The sequence below is a fragment of the Arvicanthis niloticus genome, chromosome 2 (assembly GCF_011762505.2).
Source record: "Arvicanthis niloticus isolate mArvNil1 chromosome 2, mArvNil1.pat.X, whole genome shotgun sequence".
Classification (NCBI taxonomy): Eukaryota; Metazoa; Chordata; class Mammalia; order Rodentia; family Muridae; genus Arvicanthis; species Arvicanthis niloticus.
In genome coordinates this window covers 4,690,191-4,710,572 of record NC_047659.1, presented here as the reverse complement: position 1 = coordinate 4,710,572, position 20,382 = coordinate 4,690,191, and the positions used below count along the sequence as shown (strand labels likewise).

Sequence of the window (20,382 nt, the reverse complement as noted above, 5' to 3'; positions counted from 1 at the left end):
GTGGTGCCCTCTCACAGAACACAGAGCGCCCATGGTGCTGGGGTACGGGGAGTCCTTTGCAATCCTCATTTATACTGCCTGCTGTCCAAGTGAGGTCAAGCCTCTCCTCAGGTTGTTTCACTATGTCCATTTCACCTGCCCCTCGATGCAGTACAGGTCTCCAAGTGTAGCGGGCCCAGTGGAAATGCGAGTTAGAACATATAGAGAGCCCTATACTACTCACTAAGAGTGAGCTGTGGAGTGAGTGGCTTAGACACAGCGAAGAAGGAATTCTGAGAAGTTTCAGGTGGCCACCACCATTAGTATCAGTCCTGGAGAGCAGGTTCATGTTGGGCCCGAGAGGATGTCTGTCCTGTCCAGAGTGGGTCAGGCTACTTTGGTACTCTTGCTGACACTTAACTTCTCAGACTAGTGTCTTCTAGCACTGGCCTGGCCTAAGTACAGATGGCATCTTCTTGTTGTGTAAGCAGCTAAGTGGCTTCCCAGTGTCCTACATGGAGTATGATGCCTGTGTGCTACCCATATCTGCTAGCCGCCTGAAGACAGCTGTCCCACAAGTGCTTACACTCCTAACAGTCTGTGATCTGTGTTCCAAGTCAATGTGCTTTGTTGGATGCAGATGGCCTTGGGTTAGGGTGATATGTAAGCAGGTGGTAGGAACTCCAGATATGGGCAGTTTGCTTGCAGGACTTCAGTTGAACTGAAAGGCTTTACAGAAAGTAATGAACTTGGAACAATTTCCAAGTGTTAGGCTCCCAGGTCAGACCAACCAGCCCATAGTGTATAGTGAGTTTCCTCTACATTTACAGGGATATACTACAAAAGTCCAATCCATGCCCTGATTTCAGCAGAGATTGAGCCAAAGGACCTAGGCTCCCCAGGAGTCTGCAGCTAGTCAGGGTGGATGAAGTGATGAGGAGTGCACAGTGTCCTGATAGTTCTAGCACAGATGTGCACATCTGCAAAGAGATGCACAGCACAGTGAACACAGCCATGGGTGAGACTTGTCTTTTGCATCCATCACGAGCCAGGTAGCACCTGCCAGTTAAATGCCTGGTGAGGAGTGGACAGAGCCAGGTTGGGGGGGGGGGGGGGCTGGTGCCTCTGGATCAGTAACAGCATACAGTGTAGAGTGAGGAGACATGCAAACCCTCTGATGGTGGCTCTTAGCAATCTCATCTCCATTACTGTTACTTTAGAAAGCCAGGTAAGGTTTTACACAAGAAAAAAGAGAAAGGGAAGGGTCTTAAGATGTTTATTTAGAAAGCTTGGGTTTGCATTTGCATAGCCACGGGGTGGACTGTGCTAGCCTTTGCAACCTGGTAGAAGAGAGGCTCCAGTGCTTCACCATTAGAATCCGCTCCCCCTCCCCCATCACTTTGGGCCACATTTTGCTTAAGGACACGCCTATATATGAGACCACATCTGGTGGCCAGTGTGGATGCTACCTTGATGCAGTAACATACAGAGCAATTGGTCACTAAAACTCTTGGTTCTGGAATGTCACTACCAGCACTGGCGGCCTTTCACATGTCACTGCAGTGAACTGACAGATTTGGGACCCTGCAAGAAGAGACTCTTCTCCTTACCCTGGACTTGACCCATTCTATAACAGGCAGCAGCTCATAGGAGCAGGTTGGGGGGTGGGGGGATGTGTCTCTTGCTTCCCTTTTGTTTGGAAGCATTTCCTGGGCCTGAGCAGTGAGGGGAACATCAAGGGGCCCAGTGTGCCACTAATAAAGCGTTGGATGACATTCTTGGGTGTTGGGCTTTTATACCACAGCTTGATCTTCATGGCCATCATGGGTCTTCTCCCTGGAATTACATGATCGAGCAAAACTTAGACTGGCCCGTGTCCCTAGAGACCCCAAGCTGGTTCTTGTCTCGGACTAAGATGGCCTCATTTCCGTACTGGGAGTACCACATGCTGCGGCTTCTGCTCAGGTATGTACTGGGTGGTACAAACTCCAACTTCTGCTGCTGCTGTTGCCAAATGAGCAAGGATGTGTCCCTGTACCGAAGGCGGGCATAGGATTCTGACAGGGCCTTCTCTGCCAGCGGGACTCGCCCACTCATCCCACAGGTCCAGGGTCCTGCACACCTGGCTTCCCTCCTAGGCCAGGAACAGCTGGCTGCTTTGCTTTAGTTGCCCAACAATCTTGATAGATGTTGGGTTTGGGAGTCCTTGTTCAACTTAATAGTGAAAGTAGGTAACTCAGACCTTCCGTAAGAAAGATCCTTAGGAAGGCAGGAGACTCCAAGACACATCTCTGACCATTCAGAAGCCATGGGAGAGCCATTCCAGACAGAAAGTGCTATAGTGTTGACAGTGACGCCACACCACTCCTGGGAAGCCTGTCAGGTGTCCACTGCCTCCGCAATACTGCTGAGCTCAAAGAGATGAATCCAAGGTTCCTGCAGCAGGGGATGACCTGCCCACACCACTCAAAACACAGTGGGAATGTGGACTAAGCGTTGGTTCAGGTCCTTTCTTCCATCTAGTCTTCCACTCTTAACCAAGGGTGACATTGCCAAGGGAAGAAACTGTCGGGAGGGGAGACAGACAGGGACAGGCCCAGTATGGGCCTCACCACCAAGGAGCAGCCTCTATGGGTCAGAGAGCTCAGCGAGACTACTCACGGATGCAGCTAGCTGAGCTGAGTGGAAGGATGAGGCGGTTGGACAATCTCAGGTCCCTTAATAATCCATGGATGCTTGGTGGTCCCAGGGTCTCCTCTCTGCTGGTGAGAGAAACCTTCCTCAGCTATGGATCAGAGAGGAGGAAGAATGCGAGTCCCTCGCCCCTGCGCCCGTCAAAGTCACCGCTTGCCCGGATGCTCCAGCGAAGCTGACTTTGTCATCGGCGCTCGCGGACACGCGTGGGCCTGCTGACGCAAGGGATCCAGGTCCCGGGTAGAGCCAGGAGGCCGCGGCTACGTCTCCATGGCAGCGTCGCAGGCGTGGCGAGCCGAGCGCCGAGGACCCGCCTGCGGACGGACCCATCGATCATTCTGTGGGGCGGAGCCAAAGACCCGGAGGGAGAGGCGGAGCGGCCAGAGAGCGGTGAGGAAGGAAAGGGGAGAGACTGAGAGGGAGGAGGAGCTGGGAGAGAGGAGGAACTCAAGGGAGCGGACAGAAGAGGGAGAGGAGGAGAACGAGAGAAAAGGGAGAGGAGAGGAGCTGGAAGAGAGGAGGAGCCGGAGAAAGTGGCAAGAGAGGTCGGGAGGAGCAAGAACCAGGATAAGGAAAGAGTGGAGAGAGCAGGATCCCGAGAAAATAGGGAGTGTGTAGTGGGGGAAGAATCTAGGAGATGGAGAGGCTCTGGAGTGGGGAGCATGAGAGGAATGGAGGAGCTGGGAAGGAGCGGGAGAAGAAAGAGCTAGGGAGGAGAAGATGAGGATTGAGAGGAGGAGCCTTGAACAGGCGGAGGAAGAAGAGGCGTTTAGGGGGAGCAAAGGGGTATTGCAGGAGTCGGTAGAGGGGATGGTAAAGACAAAGGGAGAAGCCAGGATAGATAAAGGAGCCTAGGGAAGACGCACAGGTCTCAGGCTTGGGTGAGAAGAGCTTGGGGGCAGGTGTGAGGAGGAGCCTGGAGGGTGAGGAGCGGCTAGGAGGCCTCCTGGAGGAGATGCTGAAGAGGGAGTAGGAGTTAGCATTAAGGCACCTTCCCAATTTTCTATCCTGACAGGGTTCCTGAGGCTTTTATGTTTGGGTTAGGGCTTTTGTGGTCTCGAGTTTGACTCCACGGCCTTGGGCATGTTAGGCAAGTGCTCTAAGGCGAACCTTTATCCTCAGTCCTTATTATTCTCTTTGCGCGGTTTCCTTGTCAGACCTATTGCTGTTACTATTGACATCCCATTCAGATGATGAGCACGCTTGTTTTCAATTTATTTAATGTGGCGTGGGATGCATCATTTCAAAAGTAGCCGTGAAACTCCGCCATTCCACATACTGTTCATTTGAATTGTCCTAAAGCCCCAGGAAAATTCAGCATACACTCCAATTAGACCCGACCAAACACTTTGATGCCCTGTCCATTGTTTTTCTTCATAAGGTTTTATTTTCACAGTTTAGTCCGATGCCAGTTAAGAATATTGATATCAGGGGATGGTGGAGAGGGAGCAGCGTGTGATGGTGGTGGTCGGAACTTATGAGGGAGAGGCAGGCAGATCTCTGAGTTTGAGGCCAGCTTAGTCTAGGCAGTGAATGTCAGGTCAACCAAGGCTACATACATATTGAGACCTTGTCTCAAAGAAATAAGACAGAGAAAAGAAAAAAGAATATTGACACCATGGATATCGCCAAAACAGAATCAACTTGCAGAATACCATTTTGTTGTTGTTGTTTTGTTTTTCAAGATAGGGTTTCTTGGTGTAACAGCCCTGACTGTCCTGGACTCACTTTGTTTGTTGATCAGGCTGTCCTTGAGTTCACAGAGATCTGCCTGCCTCCTGCCTCCTGCCTCCTGAGTGCTGGGATTAAAGGCATGTACCACCATTTCCCTGCTTGGAATACCAATTCTTTTTTCTTTTCTTTTTTTCTTTTTTTTTTTTTTCTTTTCTTTTTTTTTTTTTTTTTTTTTTTTTTTTTTTTTTTGGTTTTTCGAGACAGGGTTTCTCTGTGTAGCCCTGGCTGTCCTGGAACTCACTCTGTAGACCAGGCTGGCCTCGAACTCAGAAATCTGCCTGCTTCTGCCTCCCAAGTGCTGGAATTAAAGGCGTGCGCCACCACTGCCCAGCGAATACCAATTCTTTACATGGGCATTTATCTGTCTGCCTGTCTGTCCGTCTTTCTAGTTATTTGTGTGTGCATATGTGTGGTCATGTATATGCCGTTGGTACACATGTGAAGATTAGACACATGTGAAGATTAGAGTTCAGCTTGAAGGATCAAACTTAGGTTGTCAGTATTGGTGGCACATTCCTTTACTTACCGACCCATGTCACTTACTGAGCCTTGTCCCCGGCCTCCATTTTGTTCATTTGTGTGTGTGTGTGTGGGGGGGCAAGGATGGCACGTGTGCATATGGAAGATGCGGAAGTCAGAAAACAGTGTGCAGGAGTTCATTTCTTCTACCATGTGAGTTCTAGAGATCAAGCTCAGATAGGCTTGGCTGTACGCACCTGTACCTGCAGAACCATCCCCGCAGTCCCTGCACCTTACTTTTTGAAACAACGTCTTCCACTGAACTTACAGCATACCAATTTGGCAAAACAAGTTAGTCAGAGATATTCCTGTCCCTACCTCCTCAGTAATGGATGCATGCCATCATGCCAGGCTTTATTATGGGTCCTTGAACTGACCCAGGTCCTTATGTTTGTGTAGCAAGTCCATTACTGATGGGACCATTTCCCTAGTGCCCCAGCGTCCCTCCTTCACAATGCTTCACTGTGTAGCCCAGGTAGCCCATGTCCTCCTTGAGTTCTTTGAGGAGTTCCAGACAGTTTTTCTTTTCTTCTTCCTCCTCCTCTTTTTCTACCTCCTCCTCCTCCTCCTTCTTTTTTGCCTTGTTTGAGACAGGGTTTCTCTGTATAGTTCTGGCTGTTCTGGACCCATTCTGTAGACCAGACTGGCCTTGAACTTACAGAGATCCACCTGCCTCTGCCTTCCAAGTGCTGAGATTAAAGGTGAGTGTGCCAACATATCTGGCTCTTCTTGAGTTTTTTGTTTTGTTTTGTTTGTTTTTTAAAAGAGTTATATATTTCATGTATGTGAGTTCACTGTAGCTGTCTTCAGACACATCAGAAGAAAGTATCGGATTCCATTAAAGATGGTTGTGAGCCACCATGTGGTTGCTGGGAATTGAACTCAGAACCTCTGGAAGAGCAGTCAGTGCTCTTAACCATTGAGCAGTCCCTCCAGTCCCTCTTCTTGAGTACTTAATGATTTTCCTGCCTTAGCCTCTAGGGTGGTGAGATTACAGGTACAAGTAACCATCTGTTGGGAGCCTACTTCTAGCAGAAAGCGGCTATCAGCTTTGCAGCCATCTCGAGCCATATAACCTGACAAGAGACTTGTTTTTCAACAGCCTACAACAGCTGAAGCACACTCTGATAAACATCTTGTTTATCCCACATACCTTGTTTTGCTGTTTAGTGATCCCAGCTGCATGGTGCACGTGGTAAAGTGTCTTCAGCTGTGTTCTCCTGCATGTGCTTATAAATACCCAGGATTTCCTTGCAGGAGGAGACAATAAATGAGAAACGGGACTTGGTCACGCACTCTGGCTTGTCTCCATTCTTTTCGTCTCTTCCTCTCCATTCCCACTCTCTCTCTTGCTAGACCCTGACCCGAGGACCAGAGCAGCAGCTCGGGCAAGACTTTTTGGCCCCCAAGCATTGAGCAGAGAGGTCCGGGACATTTTGGCGCTCAACGAAAGGGAGTTAAAAACGAGAGACACAGTGAGGGACATTACCGGAAGAAGGATCAACTGAAAATTCAGAAGGTGACCACGAATCTGCTGTGTTGAGAAAGGTAAGTTGTGATAATGAAAATGGGTCAAGAAACAAGTCAGCCTGAACTCAACTCTCTGTTTTGGTTTTGTTGTTTGCTGCTCACGTGTGTTAATTGTCTGCTTTTGTTTCGTTGTTTGAATGCTGCCTTTCATGCTCAAAATAAAAAGAAAGGTATACATCCAAAATTAGAATCCAAAATAAGACCAAAGGTTGATGACAATTTGTCAGAGCCAGATTGTGCTGACCTAGAGGAAGAGGCAGCCGAACATTCTGACCCTGAATGGCCCTCTTCTCGAAGGCCCCCTCCCTGTGTGCCTCCACCTCCAAATGCTCCCACTATGGAGATGGTGGTTGTAGATCCCAGAAAGGAGTTACAGGACAAAATTTCTATTCTTAAACAACTAATAGAGTTAGAAAAAGAGTATCAGGACTTAATTAATCAGCTACAAAAATTAAAGACGGGAAAAAGGTCTCGAGAGGGTAAGGAAAATCCCCCGACTCCTTGCGTTCCTCAACCCAGAGTCCAAAGGCAGTCCCTATCCTCTAGCTTTAGAGATAGAGGAGGGAGAGGCTGAGGCTTTCCCTGTATCAGAGACCAGAGATGCTCAAGGGGTTGCTTGAAGACATCACACAGGGTTTAAATTTCAAATTATTAAAGAATTAAAAAAAATGCACTATCACAATACGGTGCCACTGCTCCCTTTACTCTTGCAATTTTACAGTCTGCTGCAGAAGAGAGGCTGACTCCTAGTGATTGAAATACCTTAGAGCAGTTCTTAGCGGTGGAGACCATCTTATTTGGAAATCAGAGTATCATGAGAATTGTAAAGAAACAGCTAGGAGAAACATTCAGGCAGGCAATGGTTGGTCCTTTGATGCCTTAGTAGGAGAAGGGCAATTTGCTTCTAGTGATAACCAGATGCAATATGACCCAGGTTTATATGCTCAAATTCAAAATGCAGCCATGAAGGCTTGGTGTAAACTCCTGGCAAAGGGAGACCCTGGTGCATCTTTGACAGCAGTCAGACAAGGGCCTGATGAACGATCTGATTTTGTTCATTGATTAATGACAACAGGGAGGATTTTTGGTAATGCAGAGGCAGGTGTAGATTATGTGAAACAATTTGCGTATGAAAATGCTAATCCTGCCTGCCAAGTGGCCATTAGACCCTACAAAGAAAAAGACACAGCTTACAGGGTATATCAGACTCTGTTCTGATATAGGTCCCTCCTACCAACAGAGCTTAGCTATGGTGGCTGCCATGCAAGGACAATCAGTAAGAGACTTTTTGGCAACTAGAGACAAAAAGGCCTGTTTTAAATGTGGCAAGCCTAGACACTTTGCAAGAGATTGCAAGGTAGAAAATGAGTTAACCCACAGATAGCCCAGAAAACAGCCTGGACTCTGCTCACTTTGCAAACGTGCAAGGCTTGGGGCTAGTGAATGTAGGTCCAAAAGAGATGCACAAAGAAACACCCTTTTCCATAACCTGATTTCTGAAGGCAGGCCATGGCAGGTAAGCTGGCTCCTCCTGGCTCTACATGTTGGGTGCTTGCAGAAGCTTTTCCTAAATCCCTAACCCTAAATCCCTGACCCTTGGTGCTGCCAGTTCCAGTGTGTGTCCAAGCTTAGATCTCCAGCTGCCTAATGATGAGTCTGGTCACTAACTGTCTTCCTGACTGGATCATGTTCTGTAGTACACTCTTTACTCATGGTAGCTGCTCTGTGGCTTCCTGTGGGGGTGTGGCCCTGTGGGGGTGTGGCAGTAAAGCTCCATATACATCTGAACTGATGGAACTCTATTTCTTCTCTCTTCTGGAAGTGAGCTGTTGGAACTTCTGTTGTAGCTGGCAACTGGGGATATAGCTCAGTCGATAGGGTGTCTGTCTGCATTCACACAGCCCAGGTTAGAACACCTAGCACTTCAGAAAATTGCATGTGGTGGTGCAGTGTGTATCTCCTACACTCTGGAGGAAGGAACAGAAAAGTCAGAAGATGTTTTAAGTTCATAGTGAGTTTGAGACCAGCCTGCAAAATACATAAGACTCTGTCTTTAAAAAAAAAAAAAAAAAAAAAAAAAAATATATATATATATATATATATATATATATATATATATATATATATATATATATATTGTGGACAAGGTCACTCTTGCTGCCAGAGTTTTGGGAATAAGCTGTCTGCAGTGTTTCCTAGCTACTAGTGACTGCCCTCTGTTTGACCATCCTTAGCTTGTGGATGAGTCACTCCATCTCTGTCTCTGTCTCAGCAATGGCATGGCTATTCCCCTCCTTTCTTTTCTGTCTTGTGTTATTAAGTCTCTAAGGATACAACACTAGATTGAGAGGCCATGAAAATAATGTAAAATTACCTCATTGACAAGACCACCTCCCTTAATCAAAACCCAAACCCATTTTGGGCCTCAGGGGTTTCATGTATACATGTCTTGGGGGGTCGGGGGGGCACACCATTTACCCTGCTACAAAGCCTAACACAGAAATTGGTGTAGAAAAAAAGTATAAGAAGTTAGGATGTTAGGATTGATTGTCTGGCCAAGCTATGGCTAAAAGCCATGGATATTGCTGGTCTTAGGGGACAGGTCAAAGAGCAGCCTTAACTAAACACTGACCAATCAGATTGTTCCTTCTAGTCACTCAGGTAGTGGGGCTCAATGGCAGCTTCTGGGGAACGCAGATGGTGAGAAATAAAAAAGTATGGAATTCATTCATTCATTCATTCAGTTACTCATTCAGTTATTTATTTGCTTAGACAAGGTCTCCATGTATATATCACTGCCTGACCTGAAACTCACTATGTAATCTAAGCAGGTCTTGGATTTATAATTCTCCTGTCTCAGCTTCTTGAGCAGATGGAATTATAGGCTTGCACCAGTGTTTTGTGTACACATGGCACATGCTGACCTATAACCCTTAGCCCTAAGTAATATTTTGTATTCGACTTTTGAAATTTTAATGTACGCATACAATATTTTTTTGATCGTATCAGACCCCTACTAACTCCCTCCAACTCTTCCTTAGGACCTACACTTTTGGTTTCATGTCTTATTATTATTATTAGTTGTTTGTTTGTTTGTTTGTTCTGAGACAAGGTCTCACTAAGTAGCCCTGGCTGGCCTGGGAACTCCTTATGTAGATCAAGCTGGCTTCACAGAGACCCTCCTGCCTCTCTCTCCCAAATTATGGGAGTGCACCACCATGCCAGTTATTGTTACTGTTACTAGCACATTGAGTCTAATTAATGCTGACCATGCACATGTGGGGTTACCCACTGGGGCACAAACAGCCTACCCAGAGCCGACATCCCCAAGGAAAAGTTCTCTTTCAGAAGCCATCAGCTGCCAGTAGCCTTTTCATTAGGAGTGGAACCTTGGGAGTCCTGAGCTCACCATGCTGGAATTTTGACTGGTTTGATCTTGTGCAGGTCTGTTGCAGACCACAGCTGCTGTCTCACGGAAGACAACGTCCCACGTCCTCTTCCAGCCCTTATGTTCCTTTGCCCACTCTTCTGTGTGTGCTGTTCCCTGACCCTTGGCTGAGGGAGGTTGATGTTGATGGTCCCTGTGTGGCTGAGCTCTCACAGTCCCAGTGCTGTCTGCCAGCCTGAGGCTGCCTCTGGGTGGCTCTTACCTCACTGTGCCAGGTTCTATCAGGGAGAAATTGCCGTTGTTTGTCCCTGTTTTTTTTAACGTATTTATTTATTTATTATATGTGTATGGGTGTTTTGCCTGCATGTATGTGTCAGACTGTCACATGCATGCCTGGTGTCCTCAGAAAAAGGTGTTGGATCCCCTGGGACTGGAGCTATAGATGGTTGTGAACCATCATGTAGGTCCCATCATGGGAATCTGACTGGAGTCCTCTGGAAGAGCAGCCAGTTTTCTTAACTGATTAACCATCTTTCCACCTCTATCCCCAACCTGTGGTTTTACTGGATCAGGGATCAGGATGTCTGCATTCCACTAGGTGCCCAGCCTCAGCTGTAGGAGAAGCAGGGCTGGAGAACTCACAATCTATGGAGTGAGGGGGACCCTGCAGGCTGTCACTTCTGGGAAGCAAACTGTGAAGAGGCCAGAATGAAAATTCAGTTCAGATTGACTTCATCAACCTGGATCGACTTGGGGAGTCTGATACCAGGCAGCTCATTGTCAGTGTATTTAAAACACTACAATTTGGGGGAAGGTTTCCCGATATAATCCAATCTCTGACAGGCAAGGGAGCATAATTACATGGAAACTCAACTCAGGGTACATGCCATTTCCCCCAAGAAGATGGGTTCTAGAGATAGGCTACCTATACTAGCTTGAGGGCCTAAGGAAGGGTCTGGGATGGTCTTGGTCATACAGAGAACATAGAGGTCATTTGGACTGTTAGCCACCTTGGGTCCTGGTTGTGGGAGCCTGGGGGAGCCTCTGGCTATACAGATAATGTAAGGGTCATTTAGATTACTAGCCAGCCTCAGGTCCTAGTTGTAGGAGCCTGGTATGGCCTGGCTCAACAGATAATGCAGGTCACCAGGCTGTTAATTGCCTCCTTTTTGGATGGAAAGACAATGTTGTGTGATGAATAGTCCTGGCCTCTCTGGAGATCTGTGGGAACAAGGACTTTCCATGCTGTGATCCCAACAGCAGAGCCCTTAGTACTCAATATTTTCTGTCTTCCAAATCCCTGCTGAATCACTCACTGCCTCCCTCCTGTGAGACCAGCTCCTGAAACAGTCATTCATCAGCACTGTCCTGATGTTACCCTTCCATTCCGCATCTGAAGTACTACAAGCTGTCACTGCATCCCAGTACATAGTTACATCGTCCCTCTGCTGCTGGGAAAGTGGTAAAAATGTCTGCCTCCTTCTCAGACCCCTAGGACCCCACCTACCTTCTTGCCTCCAGCTGGATGAAGGCCCGGGCCCCTAATAGGACACATAGGGTGGAGAATGATGACTTGCCCAAGGGCTTAGAGGGGTGGGGAAGCCCTAGTCATGGCTTGGCCCACCTACTAGTGACCCCAAGCTTAAGCTCGGGAGGCTAAACCTTACGGGTCTTTTTAAAGGGTTCCATGTCTTAGAAGGCCACCCTTTGGGGCCTCTTCTGTTCTAACTCAGTTCTTTTTTTCTATTTCTTTTTCTTTCCTTCCTCCCTCCCTCATCCTTTCTTTCTTTTCTTTTGAGACTGAATCTGCCTATGTAGCCCTGGCTGTCCTGGAACTCACTCTGTGGACTAGGCTGGCTTTGAACTCACAGAGATCACCTGCCTCTGCCTCTGAAGTGCTAGGATTAAAGGAAGGTGTGAGCCACCATGCCTGGCTTTGGTTCTTATCGTACAGGGATCTGGGATCACACTCACCAGAGCTCTGCCCCTGGCCCAGCAGAAGCTATAGTCAGACCCTTCTCCATTTCCAGACAGAAGCCAAGGAACTTATACCAGCCCTAGCTGCCTCCCTCTGTAGAACCAGCTGAGCTTGTGCCCTGGGAAAATCACCCAGCAGTGGGGACTTCTGCCAGGCTTGGGGGAAGTTATCCTGTTAACATCAGATGGCAGTGAGAGAGCCAGGCAAAGAGGAGATATCTGCAGGCTGAGTTCTGCTCTGACCATGCAGGAGGCAAAAGGCCATCTCTCAAACATCTCTCCAAGTCTGTGTGTGTGTTTTACTGTAAAATATTTTGTCGGTGGGTGGGTGGGTGGGTGCTGTGATAAAACATCATGACAAAAATCAACTTGGTTGGGAAGGTTTACTTCAGCCTTCAGCTTCGAGGTTACATCTCATCACTGAGGGAACTCAGGACAGGACCTGGAGGCAAGAACTAAAGCAGAGGCCATGGAGGAACTTGGGTAGTAAGCCAAGTTGCTTGCTCCTCATAGCTTGCTCAGCCTGCTTTGTTTCTTTCTTGTTCCTTCCCTCCCCTCTCTTCTCCTCCCCTCCCTTCTCCTCCTCTCCCCTGGTCTGTCTGTCCTCTTCTCTTCTCTTCTCCTCTCTTCTCTTCTCTTCTCTTCTCTTTTCTTTCTGAGACAGGGTGTGATGGTTTGTATATGCTTGGCCCAGGGAGTGGCACTATTAGAAGGTGTGGCCTTGTTGGAGTAGATGTGTCACTGTGGGTGTGTACTTTAAGACCCTACTCCTAGCTGCCTGGAAGCCAGTATTCTGCTAGCAGCCTTTGGATGAAGATGTAGAACTCTCAGCTCCTCTTATACCATGCCTGCCTGGACGCTGCCATGTTCCCAGCTTGATGATAATGGACTGAACTTCTGAACCTATAAGCCAGCCCCAATTAAAAAGTTGTCTTTGTAAGACTTGCCTTGGTCATGGTGTCTGTTTGCAGCAGTAAAACCCTAACTAAGACACAAGGTTTTTCTGTGTAGTCCATCCTGAATGTCCTGGAGCTTTTGGTGGACCAGGCTGGCCTCAAACTTATGTAGATCTGTCTGCTTACCAAGTGCTGGTATTACAAGCATGTGCATCCATTTCTGATTGCCTGCTTTCTTATATAATTTAGAACTACCTGACAAGGGCAGCGTTTCCCCCTTATAGGCTGGCCCTGCAGGCATCAACCATTAATCAAAAAATTGCCCTCGCTGGTTGGTGGTAGCACACGCCTTTAATCCCAGCACTTGGGAGGCAGAGGCAGGCAGATTTCTGAGTTCGAGGCCAGCCTGGTCTACAGAGTGAGTTCCAGGACAGCCAGGACCACACAGAGAAACCCTGTCTCGAAAAACAAAAACAAAAACAAAAACAAAAACAAAAACAAAAAAAAAAAAAAAAAAAAAAAAAAAGCCCCCATAGGTTTATACACAGGCTAATCTGGTGGGGAAATAAATCTTCTCAACTGAGGCTTCCTTTTTTCAGATATCTACCATGTGTTAAGCCAACACAACAGAAAGGAAACCTGACTAGGGCAGTGGGTGGTGGGGGCGGTTGAGTGAGAGGATGGATGGATGGGTGGGATGGTGGCTGGAGAGGTGGTGATGGATAAACCAGTGTGTGGATGCATAACAAGTACGTGGATGTGGTCTGGGTAGTGGGTGGGTGAGCAGACAAGATAGGAAGTGAATGAGTGGGTGGGTGGGCAAGTGAGTAGAGTCACGAACTCATGCCAGGCATGGTGCTGGGTGCTGGGAGAACACCAACACCACAGCGACTCCACTTAAGGCACAAAGGAAAGGAAGGGTCTTTTCTGGCCTGGTGACTGCTTGGGTTTGAGGAGACAGACATTTCCCAGACTCCAGTCAACTCTCTTTCTGTTCAGTTTAATTAATTTAGAAACTGATACTAAATTCTATTTTTGGCAAACTTCTAAGTGTATTTGAAACAGCTTGAGCATGAAAATCTTTTTCAACTGTGAGTTTCATGAAACCTAAATTTATTTAATATCAAACGCTTCTCAGGGGAATGTGGGTTCAGATGGAAATGTGCTGCATGTGCAAGACACACCCAGTGTTTTGAAGAACAGAGAAGGAGGTAAAGTCTTTTTAGTAAGTCTTGATGCTGATTAGATATCAGGATGACAATGTTTCAGACATGCTGGATTAATCTGTGTCTCAGGAAGGCCTCACAATGAATTGCTTACTGGTCAGCCATAGAAAGGGACAAAGAACCTCCTGAGTGAAGAACATGAGTCACAGAAACAAACCTCAGCCATATTCAGGGTGAAAGAAAAAAAAAAAAAAAAAAAACAGGCACAAAAGGCCACAAGTCACCACTGATTCTAATTGTATGAAGTGATTCAAAGCAGATTCAAAGGTAGCTGCCAGAGGTGCTAGAGAGATGGCTCAGTGCTTAAGAGTACTGGCTGCTCTTTCAAAGGACTTGGGTCCAAATCCCACCACCCACATAGCAGCTCACAACACTCTGGAGCTCCAATTACAGGGCATCTGGAACCTTCAAACATACACGCAGGTAGAATACCAATGCACATTAACAACAACAACAACAACAATCTCTTTTTGACAAAAGGGAGGTTGCCGGACCAGTAGGTGGGTAGAGGGTGGGGGCTCTATTTAAGGAATACAAAGTCTCTTCCTGGGTGACAAATACTGGTTGGGAAGGTGTTGGAGCAGGTGGGGTTGGCACATTCCTTTGGTTGTGCTGACTTCAAGGTGACATAGCTGGAGGAGAATGGAAGGACCCAGGACCTGAGGCCCGCCTCTGGTTTGAAGGGAGGTTTGGGGCTCTGATGAGGTGGGATGAAGTACAGTCAGGTTTTTCCATGGCTGTGTTCTTCACACTGTGTCAACTTCTTTTTACCAAGAGCCAACGTTTCCAGCAGTCAGTGTGTGGTCAGCTGAGCCTGTCTGGGAACATGCTTAGTGCCTGCCTGTTATTCACATGCCTGCTATTATTCACATGCAGACAAATGGATTCTGACTGGACCCGCTCTGTTTATGTAGTATCCAGGTGGCTTGTGGCTTTGTGATAAGGAAAACAGAACCACCCTACCTCAGTCTCAAGTGGGGAGCTGATCAGTGACCTGGTCCCATTGCTCTCTTAAGACTGTGCTCACCTGGCCCAAAACACAGTGTCTTCTCAGAAGCCTCTAAAGCCTCAAGACAGGCCTCAGGGAAAACTGTCCTCGGGTTTTGCACAGTCATTGGCAGGTGCCCAAGCTGTGGCTGTGTCACAGCAAGATGTCAGAGACCTCAGTGCAGGGGTCAGTCTCTAGACTGTGGCCTTTGGCTTAAATTTGAAGTTGAAGCAACTAGCAGTGAAAAGTCTACATTTTGTCTTTTCAAAGGAAAAGCGAGAGAGTCCACACCCATCATCCAGCAAGGCTTGCTTAGTCTCTAGGGCGGGCCAGATGGTCTTTTCTTACACCTATAATTTCCTGGGAAATTGTGACAGCTGAATTTGCCCGATGGAACTCCAAATGGAATTTGCAAAATGTGTGTTCATGTGGGCTGGATGTGAGACTAAATCCCTCACCCGGCGAAAACACTCACTTTCCCTTCTCTGGAAACAAAGTCAGGGCTCAGCTAGTTGGTGGGATGTGTGGCCAGATGCAGGTATAAGTGGATGGACAGGAGAGGGGCAGGTAGTGGTGGACAGGTGGGAGGCTGGCCTGAGCCATGCGAGAGGATGGACTGAGGAACATGGGAGGGCTGACTAGGGAATGAAGGGCTACGAAGATCAGAGGCTAAGTGGACAGAGGGCCAGGTAGATGGGTTGAGGGACCAGAAAAAGATGTAAAAAGAGGTTCAGGGCTGGTGAGGAAGTGAACGGAAGGTCAGTGGTAGAGAAAAGGCCAAAGGTGGTGTTTCTTTGGATGAGAAGCCTTGCTTCTCCATCCCTGTTGGGGAGAGCCCTTCAATGATGGCCTTTTTGATGAAAAGCAGAGAACATGCAGTATGTCTGGGTGTTTGATGGGGACGCATGAATGAATAATCACAATGTCTGGTCTGGCCGGGGAGATGCTCAGTTTCCTGGACATTCCAGTGTCTGGCGAAGCTTCTGCAGAGGCAGGTGTTACCAAAAGCACTGTGTGCTTAGAGGCACTTGTAATCTGGTCAGAGACCAGTCCTGGCATTGCCCGGTGAGCAGTGCCTCACTGTGGGAGGTAGTCGGGAGGGACACTGCAGAAGTCCAGAAGGGCAGAGACATGGCGACTTCCATGATTTCTCTTGTGTTGACCTAAGTCTTATGGTCAGCCTAGAATAAATGCAAACAGCTCTGCTGGGAGCACTGGGGAAAATGGACTCCATGTTGAGATCCTGGTTCAAATTCATCTTCTGCTAACCAGAGTCTTGGCCATGTCCCTTTCTGGTGGAAGAATTCTGGTCAGAGAAACTGCAAGTGCAAAACCCTAGTAGCAGTGCAGAAGATGCAGCCAGGGAAAGGAGCTGTGCCATAGGGGGTTTGCTTGGCAGAGATTCTGCCATTTGTTTTCTTTTTTAATGTTCTTTAAGACAGTGGTTCTTGGGGGCTGGAGAGATGGCTCAATGGTTAAGAGCACTTGCTGCTCTTCCAAAGGTCATGAGTTCAATTCCCAGCAACCACATGGTGGCTCACAACCATCTGTAATGGGGTCTGATGCCCTCTTCTGGTGTTTCAAGGACAGTGTGCTTATATACATTAAATAAATAAATAAATAAATCTTAAAAAAAAAAAAAAGACAGTGGTTCTCAACCTTCTTAATGTTGTGACTCTTTAATACAATCTCATGTCATGGTGACCTCCAACCATAACATTATTTTTCATTGCAATTATGTTATGTAACATCACAACTAATTTTTGTTACTGTTTTGAATTGTGGTGTGTAAATATCTGTGTTTTTGGATGGTCTTAGGCAACCAAGGGGTTCAGACCCACAGGTTGAGAATCAACTGCTGTAAGGGCTAGAGGTGGAGTCTGGGGCCCCATGCCTGTCAGATAGCACTCCTTTAAAGAGCTCCAGGCCTAAGGATTGTGCTCAGGAAGCTGAGACCACAAAGGGCTTGTTTTAGGGTGCCAGAGTGATAGGGTTGCATCTAGATTTGGCTTAGTCCTCGCTGGCTGTGGAGGGCAGTCTGAAAGGCAAGGTAGAAGCAGGCTGTTGAGGAACCCAAGGGGAAGAACATGGACCATGGTGGGGGCAGAGCTGGGGGTGCTCAGAATCTGAGTGTGTGTGTGTGTGTGTGTCTCAAACTTCCTGGCAAACTAGAAGTGGGGAGTTGACACCAGAGTACATAAAAGAATGTGCTGTAGTTGACCAGTTCATGACTGGGTATAGAGATGCTGAGTTCCTTCTGGGCCAGGCCTTGCTGCTCCGGGCCTTCCTCTCCGCAGCCATCCTTTCCTGTTAGCCCCTATTCTGTAAAAGCAGACTCTTCAAGGACTGTCAGCGCCCAGTAGACTCGCTGCCCCTTTCCATGTGCATCCTTCCTTGCACAGTTACTTAGTCAGTGGCCCACTTTCCACATCCTGGGCATGAGGCTGGGTTCACCTCAGAGCTAGTCACTGGTACTCAGCACAAGTGGCTTTCACTGGAGCTCATATCCAAAGTGGGAAGGTACTCTCGTCTCTTGGACACTTCCAGAAGGCAATTCTGGCCAACAGCTGTGGGCTGAGAGAATGGGTGAGATGGGATATTGAGGAGAAGCATCCATCTTACCAGCCCTCAGCATGTTTGTTTTGAGCTCATGCACTCTGACCTACACATGTACAACAGACATCTGGATACTTTCCATCCAGCTTTCCTTCATTCATCCCTATGGTTTCCCTGCAGAGCCTCCCAAGGTCTCTACCAAGCACACAGGATGATATCCCCACTAGCCAGATAAGGAATTGGGCACTAGAGAGTTCCGCCGTGCCAGGAGGCCTGGATCTTCTGACAACTGACATACTAACTCCAAACTCTGCAGTACAGCCCCTCAAAGACAGACCCCTCTTTTGGAATAGCTCGGCTGTCAGCTGATGCCATTTTCTCCATGACCACCAGGGGGCAGCAGATGAACGCTTGATCGGATGACAAAATTAGCCTGTCCCAGACCTGGTCTTGGTGAGTTTCTGATGAGGCAGGACGGCTGAGGGCTGAGAGGACAGAGACCTCTTTTCTGTGAGGGAGATCTCTGGGTACCTACACCAAGGCAAGAACGCAGCATTAGCAGGATGCTTTGCTTTCAGCTTTGCAATATCCTTTCTTTCCTTCTTTCTCTTTTCATCCCTATGAACAGAGTGTTGAATGACTTGCGGTCTGCCTGTAGGCATGTGCTTTGGATGATTTAACCCCCTCTCTGCAGGAGGACCTTCCCCTGAAACTATTCAGAGGTGAAGCTGCAGGAGCTCACCTGTCATCCAGCCTGGCTCCACCTGGCCTCTTCTCATCTCTAGGATCAGGTTTCATGCTTCCTCCTTAGGTGGGGAAGGGGTGAGCAGACTTCCTGCAGAGAGGCCTTTCTGGGAGGAACTCCCCTGGGTGCAGGGGAGAGACTGTGTGCTGAGGTGGGTCCTGTCATCATTCCCTGGACCAGGTAAACTGGGAGAGGCAGGGGCTGACACAATGCTGCCTAGTCCACAAAAGCTGGTCACTCTTCTTACTTCCAGCTCCCTTTCATGACACTAGTTTCAGAGAAGGCTTGGCTTTGTGGAGTTCCCTTTACCAACGACCTACAGCTCCTATAGACAGTCCAGAGCAAATTAATTTCAATTGCAAAATCAGTTACTTATGCTTTTGAAGTTCCTCCCACTGTCACAATGTGCTCAGGACACAACACTGTCTATCCCTCCAGAACTCCCATTAGAAAATCAAGGGGGCTGCTTGTGACCATAAGTGAAGCATTATTCTCTCTCTCCGTTATCTTGGAGACGGAGTATCTTGCGGACCCTGGACAGAGGACTGGAAGTGAACTCTGGAAGACCTGAGCCCATTAATCAGATTGATGTGGCCATAGGGGCGTTGGGTGTGTGGGTCAACCCGGTTCGGGTTCCGGGGTCTATCTTTGCCGAAAGACCCTGCAAGGGCACCCAGCGTTACAGCGGTCACCTTCTAGTCTCTTCTGGGATGCGGCGGCCTCATCGCTCGGCAAGAAAGACCTCCAGCCTCCACGTGCACCTAAGGGAAAGTGGAGGGCGGGGAGCCTGCGCAGGAGCACCGCCTTCTTCAACTTTCGCTGGCCGCCCAGGGGCAGGAAGTGGGAGGACGGGTTGGGGGCGGTGCTTGGGTCGCTGGGGGAGGTGCCGGGTGAAGGTGCCAGCTCCGCCCCCGGCCCCGCCCGGCCGTGGCCGCGCCCCCTGCACCCCCCAGCGCCTTGGAGCCGCGGAGCTTCTGAGTCCCAGTGCCCCGCGAGTATCGTAGAGCCCGCGGGCCGGGCGAACAAAGCCCCGGTGGAGAGAGCAGCTCAGGCGCCGGACGCAGGGAGCGAGCGACCCGCTGCGCCTTTGTCTCGGGTGGGGCAGGAGCGGCGGCCGGAGCGGGACGCCCGGAGCGCAGAATGCGGTGCCCAGAGGGGCGGATCGAGGAGCGCTGCGGCGGCAGGAGGCGTGGAGCCCGGGCCGGAGCTGGAGCGGACTTGTGTGTGTGAAGGGAGGACCCGGCACGCTGCCCCGCGGGCGCCTGGTGGCCGCACGTGGGCGGGAGCAGCGGCCCGCTAGTAGCCGAGGAGGAGGAGGAAGAGGAGGGCCGAGCGGCCGCACAGCGGGAGACCCGGGGCCGCCTGCTCGAAGCCCCGCCCCGGTGGCCGAGCCCCGCGCGGGCGGGCGGGATGCCTCGCGGTCACCGCACTTTGGCCAGAGTGCTGCCCTGAGCCAGCTGGCCCATCGGCCGCGGCGGCGAGCGCAGGCGCCGCGGGCGCCATGGAGCAGTGGCGGCAATGCGGCCGCTGGCTCATCGACTGCAAGGTCCTGCCGCCCAACCACCGCGTCGTGTGGCCCTCGGCGGTGGTCTTCGACCTGGCGCAGGCGCTGCGCGACGGCGTCCTTCTATGCCAGCTGCTGCACAACCTCTCCCCTGGCTCCATCGACCTTAAGGACATCAACTTCCGGCCGCAGATGTCCCAGGTGAGGGTCCCGGCACTGCAGGAGGAGCTCGGGTGTGCGACCTGAGGGGCGCATTGACTGGAGCGAGGGCCGTGGGAGGCCCAGGTTCCCTGGCCGGAGAGGCTGGCTCAGGGGTCAGTGCAGAGCAGGGCACGTCCCGGTCTCCGCTTTCCGCTCTAGAGAGCGGCCGTCCCCGAAGGCGCGAAGTTGGCTAAAGTCCCCCAAGCCTAGGGCGCGCCACCATCGCCGCGGGGACCGTTTGTGTGTACGGCTGCCCCGCGAGGGCCCTTCTGGTGGAGGGCGACTCCAGCCTCGGTGCGGCACCCAGCACTGCAGTCTCGCACCCAGGCCCGGGTCCCTCAGTGTCCTTTCCAACCCGGTGCGTGCCACGCCGGGGGCCGCGTCCCCGGGCTGCGCGCTAGGCGGCCGGAGCCCATGGAGGATGAGCTGGAGCCGGTGGAGGAGG

At 49.7% G+C, this 20,382-nt stretch overlaps 2 protein-coding genes and 1 long non-coding RNA gene across 6 annotated transcripts in view; 2 read left to right on the top strand and 1 right to left on the bottom strand.

Moving 5' to 3' along the window:
- Positions 1 to 1,239: 1,239 nt before the first annotated feature.
- On the bottom strand, positions 1,240 to 2,977 carry Brd3os (BRD3 opposite strand). Its single transcript, XM_034496893.2, has one exon. The coding sequence runs from the start codon at positions 2,074 to 2,076 to the stop codon at positions 1,822 to 1,824; it is 255 nt and encodes an 84-aa protein (XP_034352784.1). The 5' UTR covers positions 2,077 to 2,977; the 3' UTR covers positions 1,240 to 1,821.
- A 1,671-nt stretch (positions 2,978 to 4,648) lies between these two features.
- On the top strand, positions 4,649 to 12,761 carry LOC143441241 (uncharacterized). The gene is made up of 2 exons (XR_013108456.1): positions 4,649 to 6,474; positions 12,486 to 12,761. It is a non-coding gene; the product is annotated as an uncharacterized LOC143441241 (long non-coding RNA).
- Positions 12,762 to 19,163: 6,402 nt separating this feature from the next.
- The window catches only part of Vav2 (vav guanine nucleotide exchange factor 2), a 168,636-nt gene continuing 167,417 nt past the window's right edge, over positions 19,164 to 20,382 (top strand). Inside the window, exon 1 of one of the 4 annotated variants that reach the window (XM_076928331.1) lies at positions 19,164 to 19,937. In XM_076928331.1, the coding sequence (XP_076784446.1) occupies positions 19,734 to 19,937 (204 nt within the window). In that variant the 5' untranslated portion in view covers positions 19,164 to 19,733. The remainder of the gene's footprint in view (positions 19,938 to 20,382) is intronic. The other 3 variants (XM_034495800.2, XM_034495797.2, XM_034495798.2) reach the window with 3 other exon arrangements.

Bases quoted from the DNA above. Each gene is read 5' to 3' on its own strand.
- Brd3os (XM_034496893.2), bottom strand. From the start codon at position 2,076: ATGAGTGGGCGAGTCCCGCTGGCAGAGAAGGCCCTGTCAGAATCCTAT.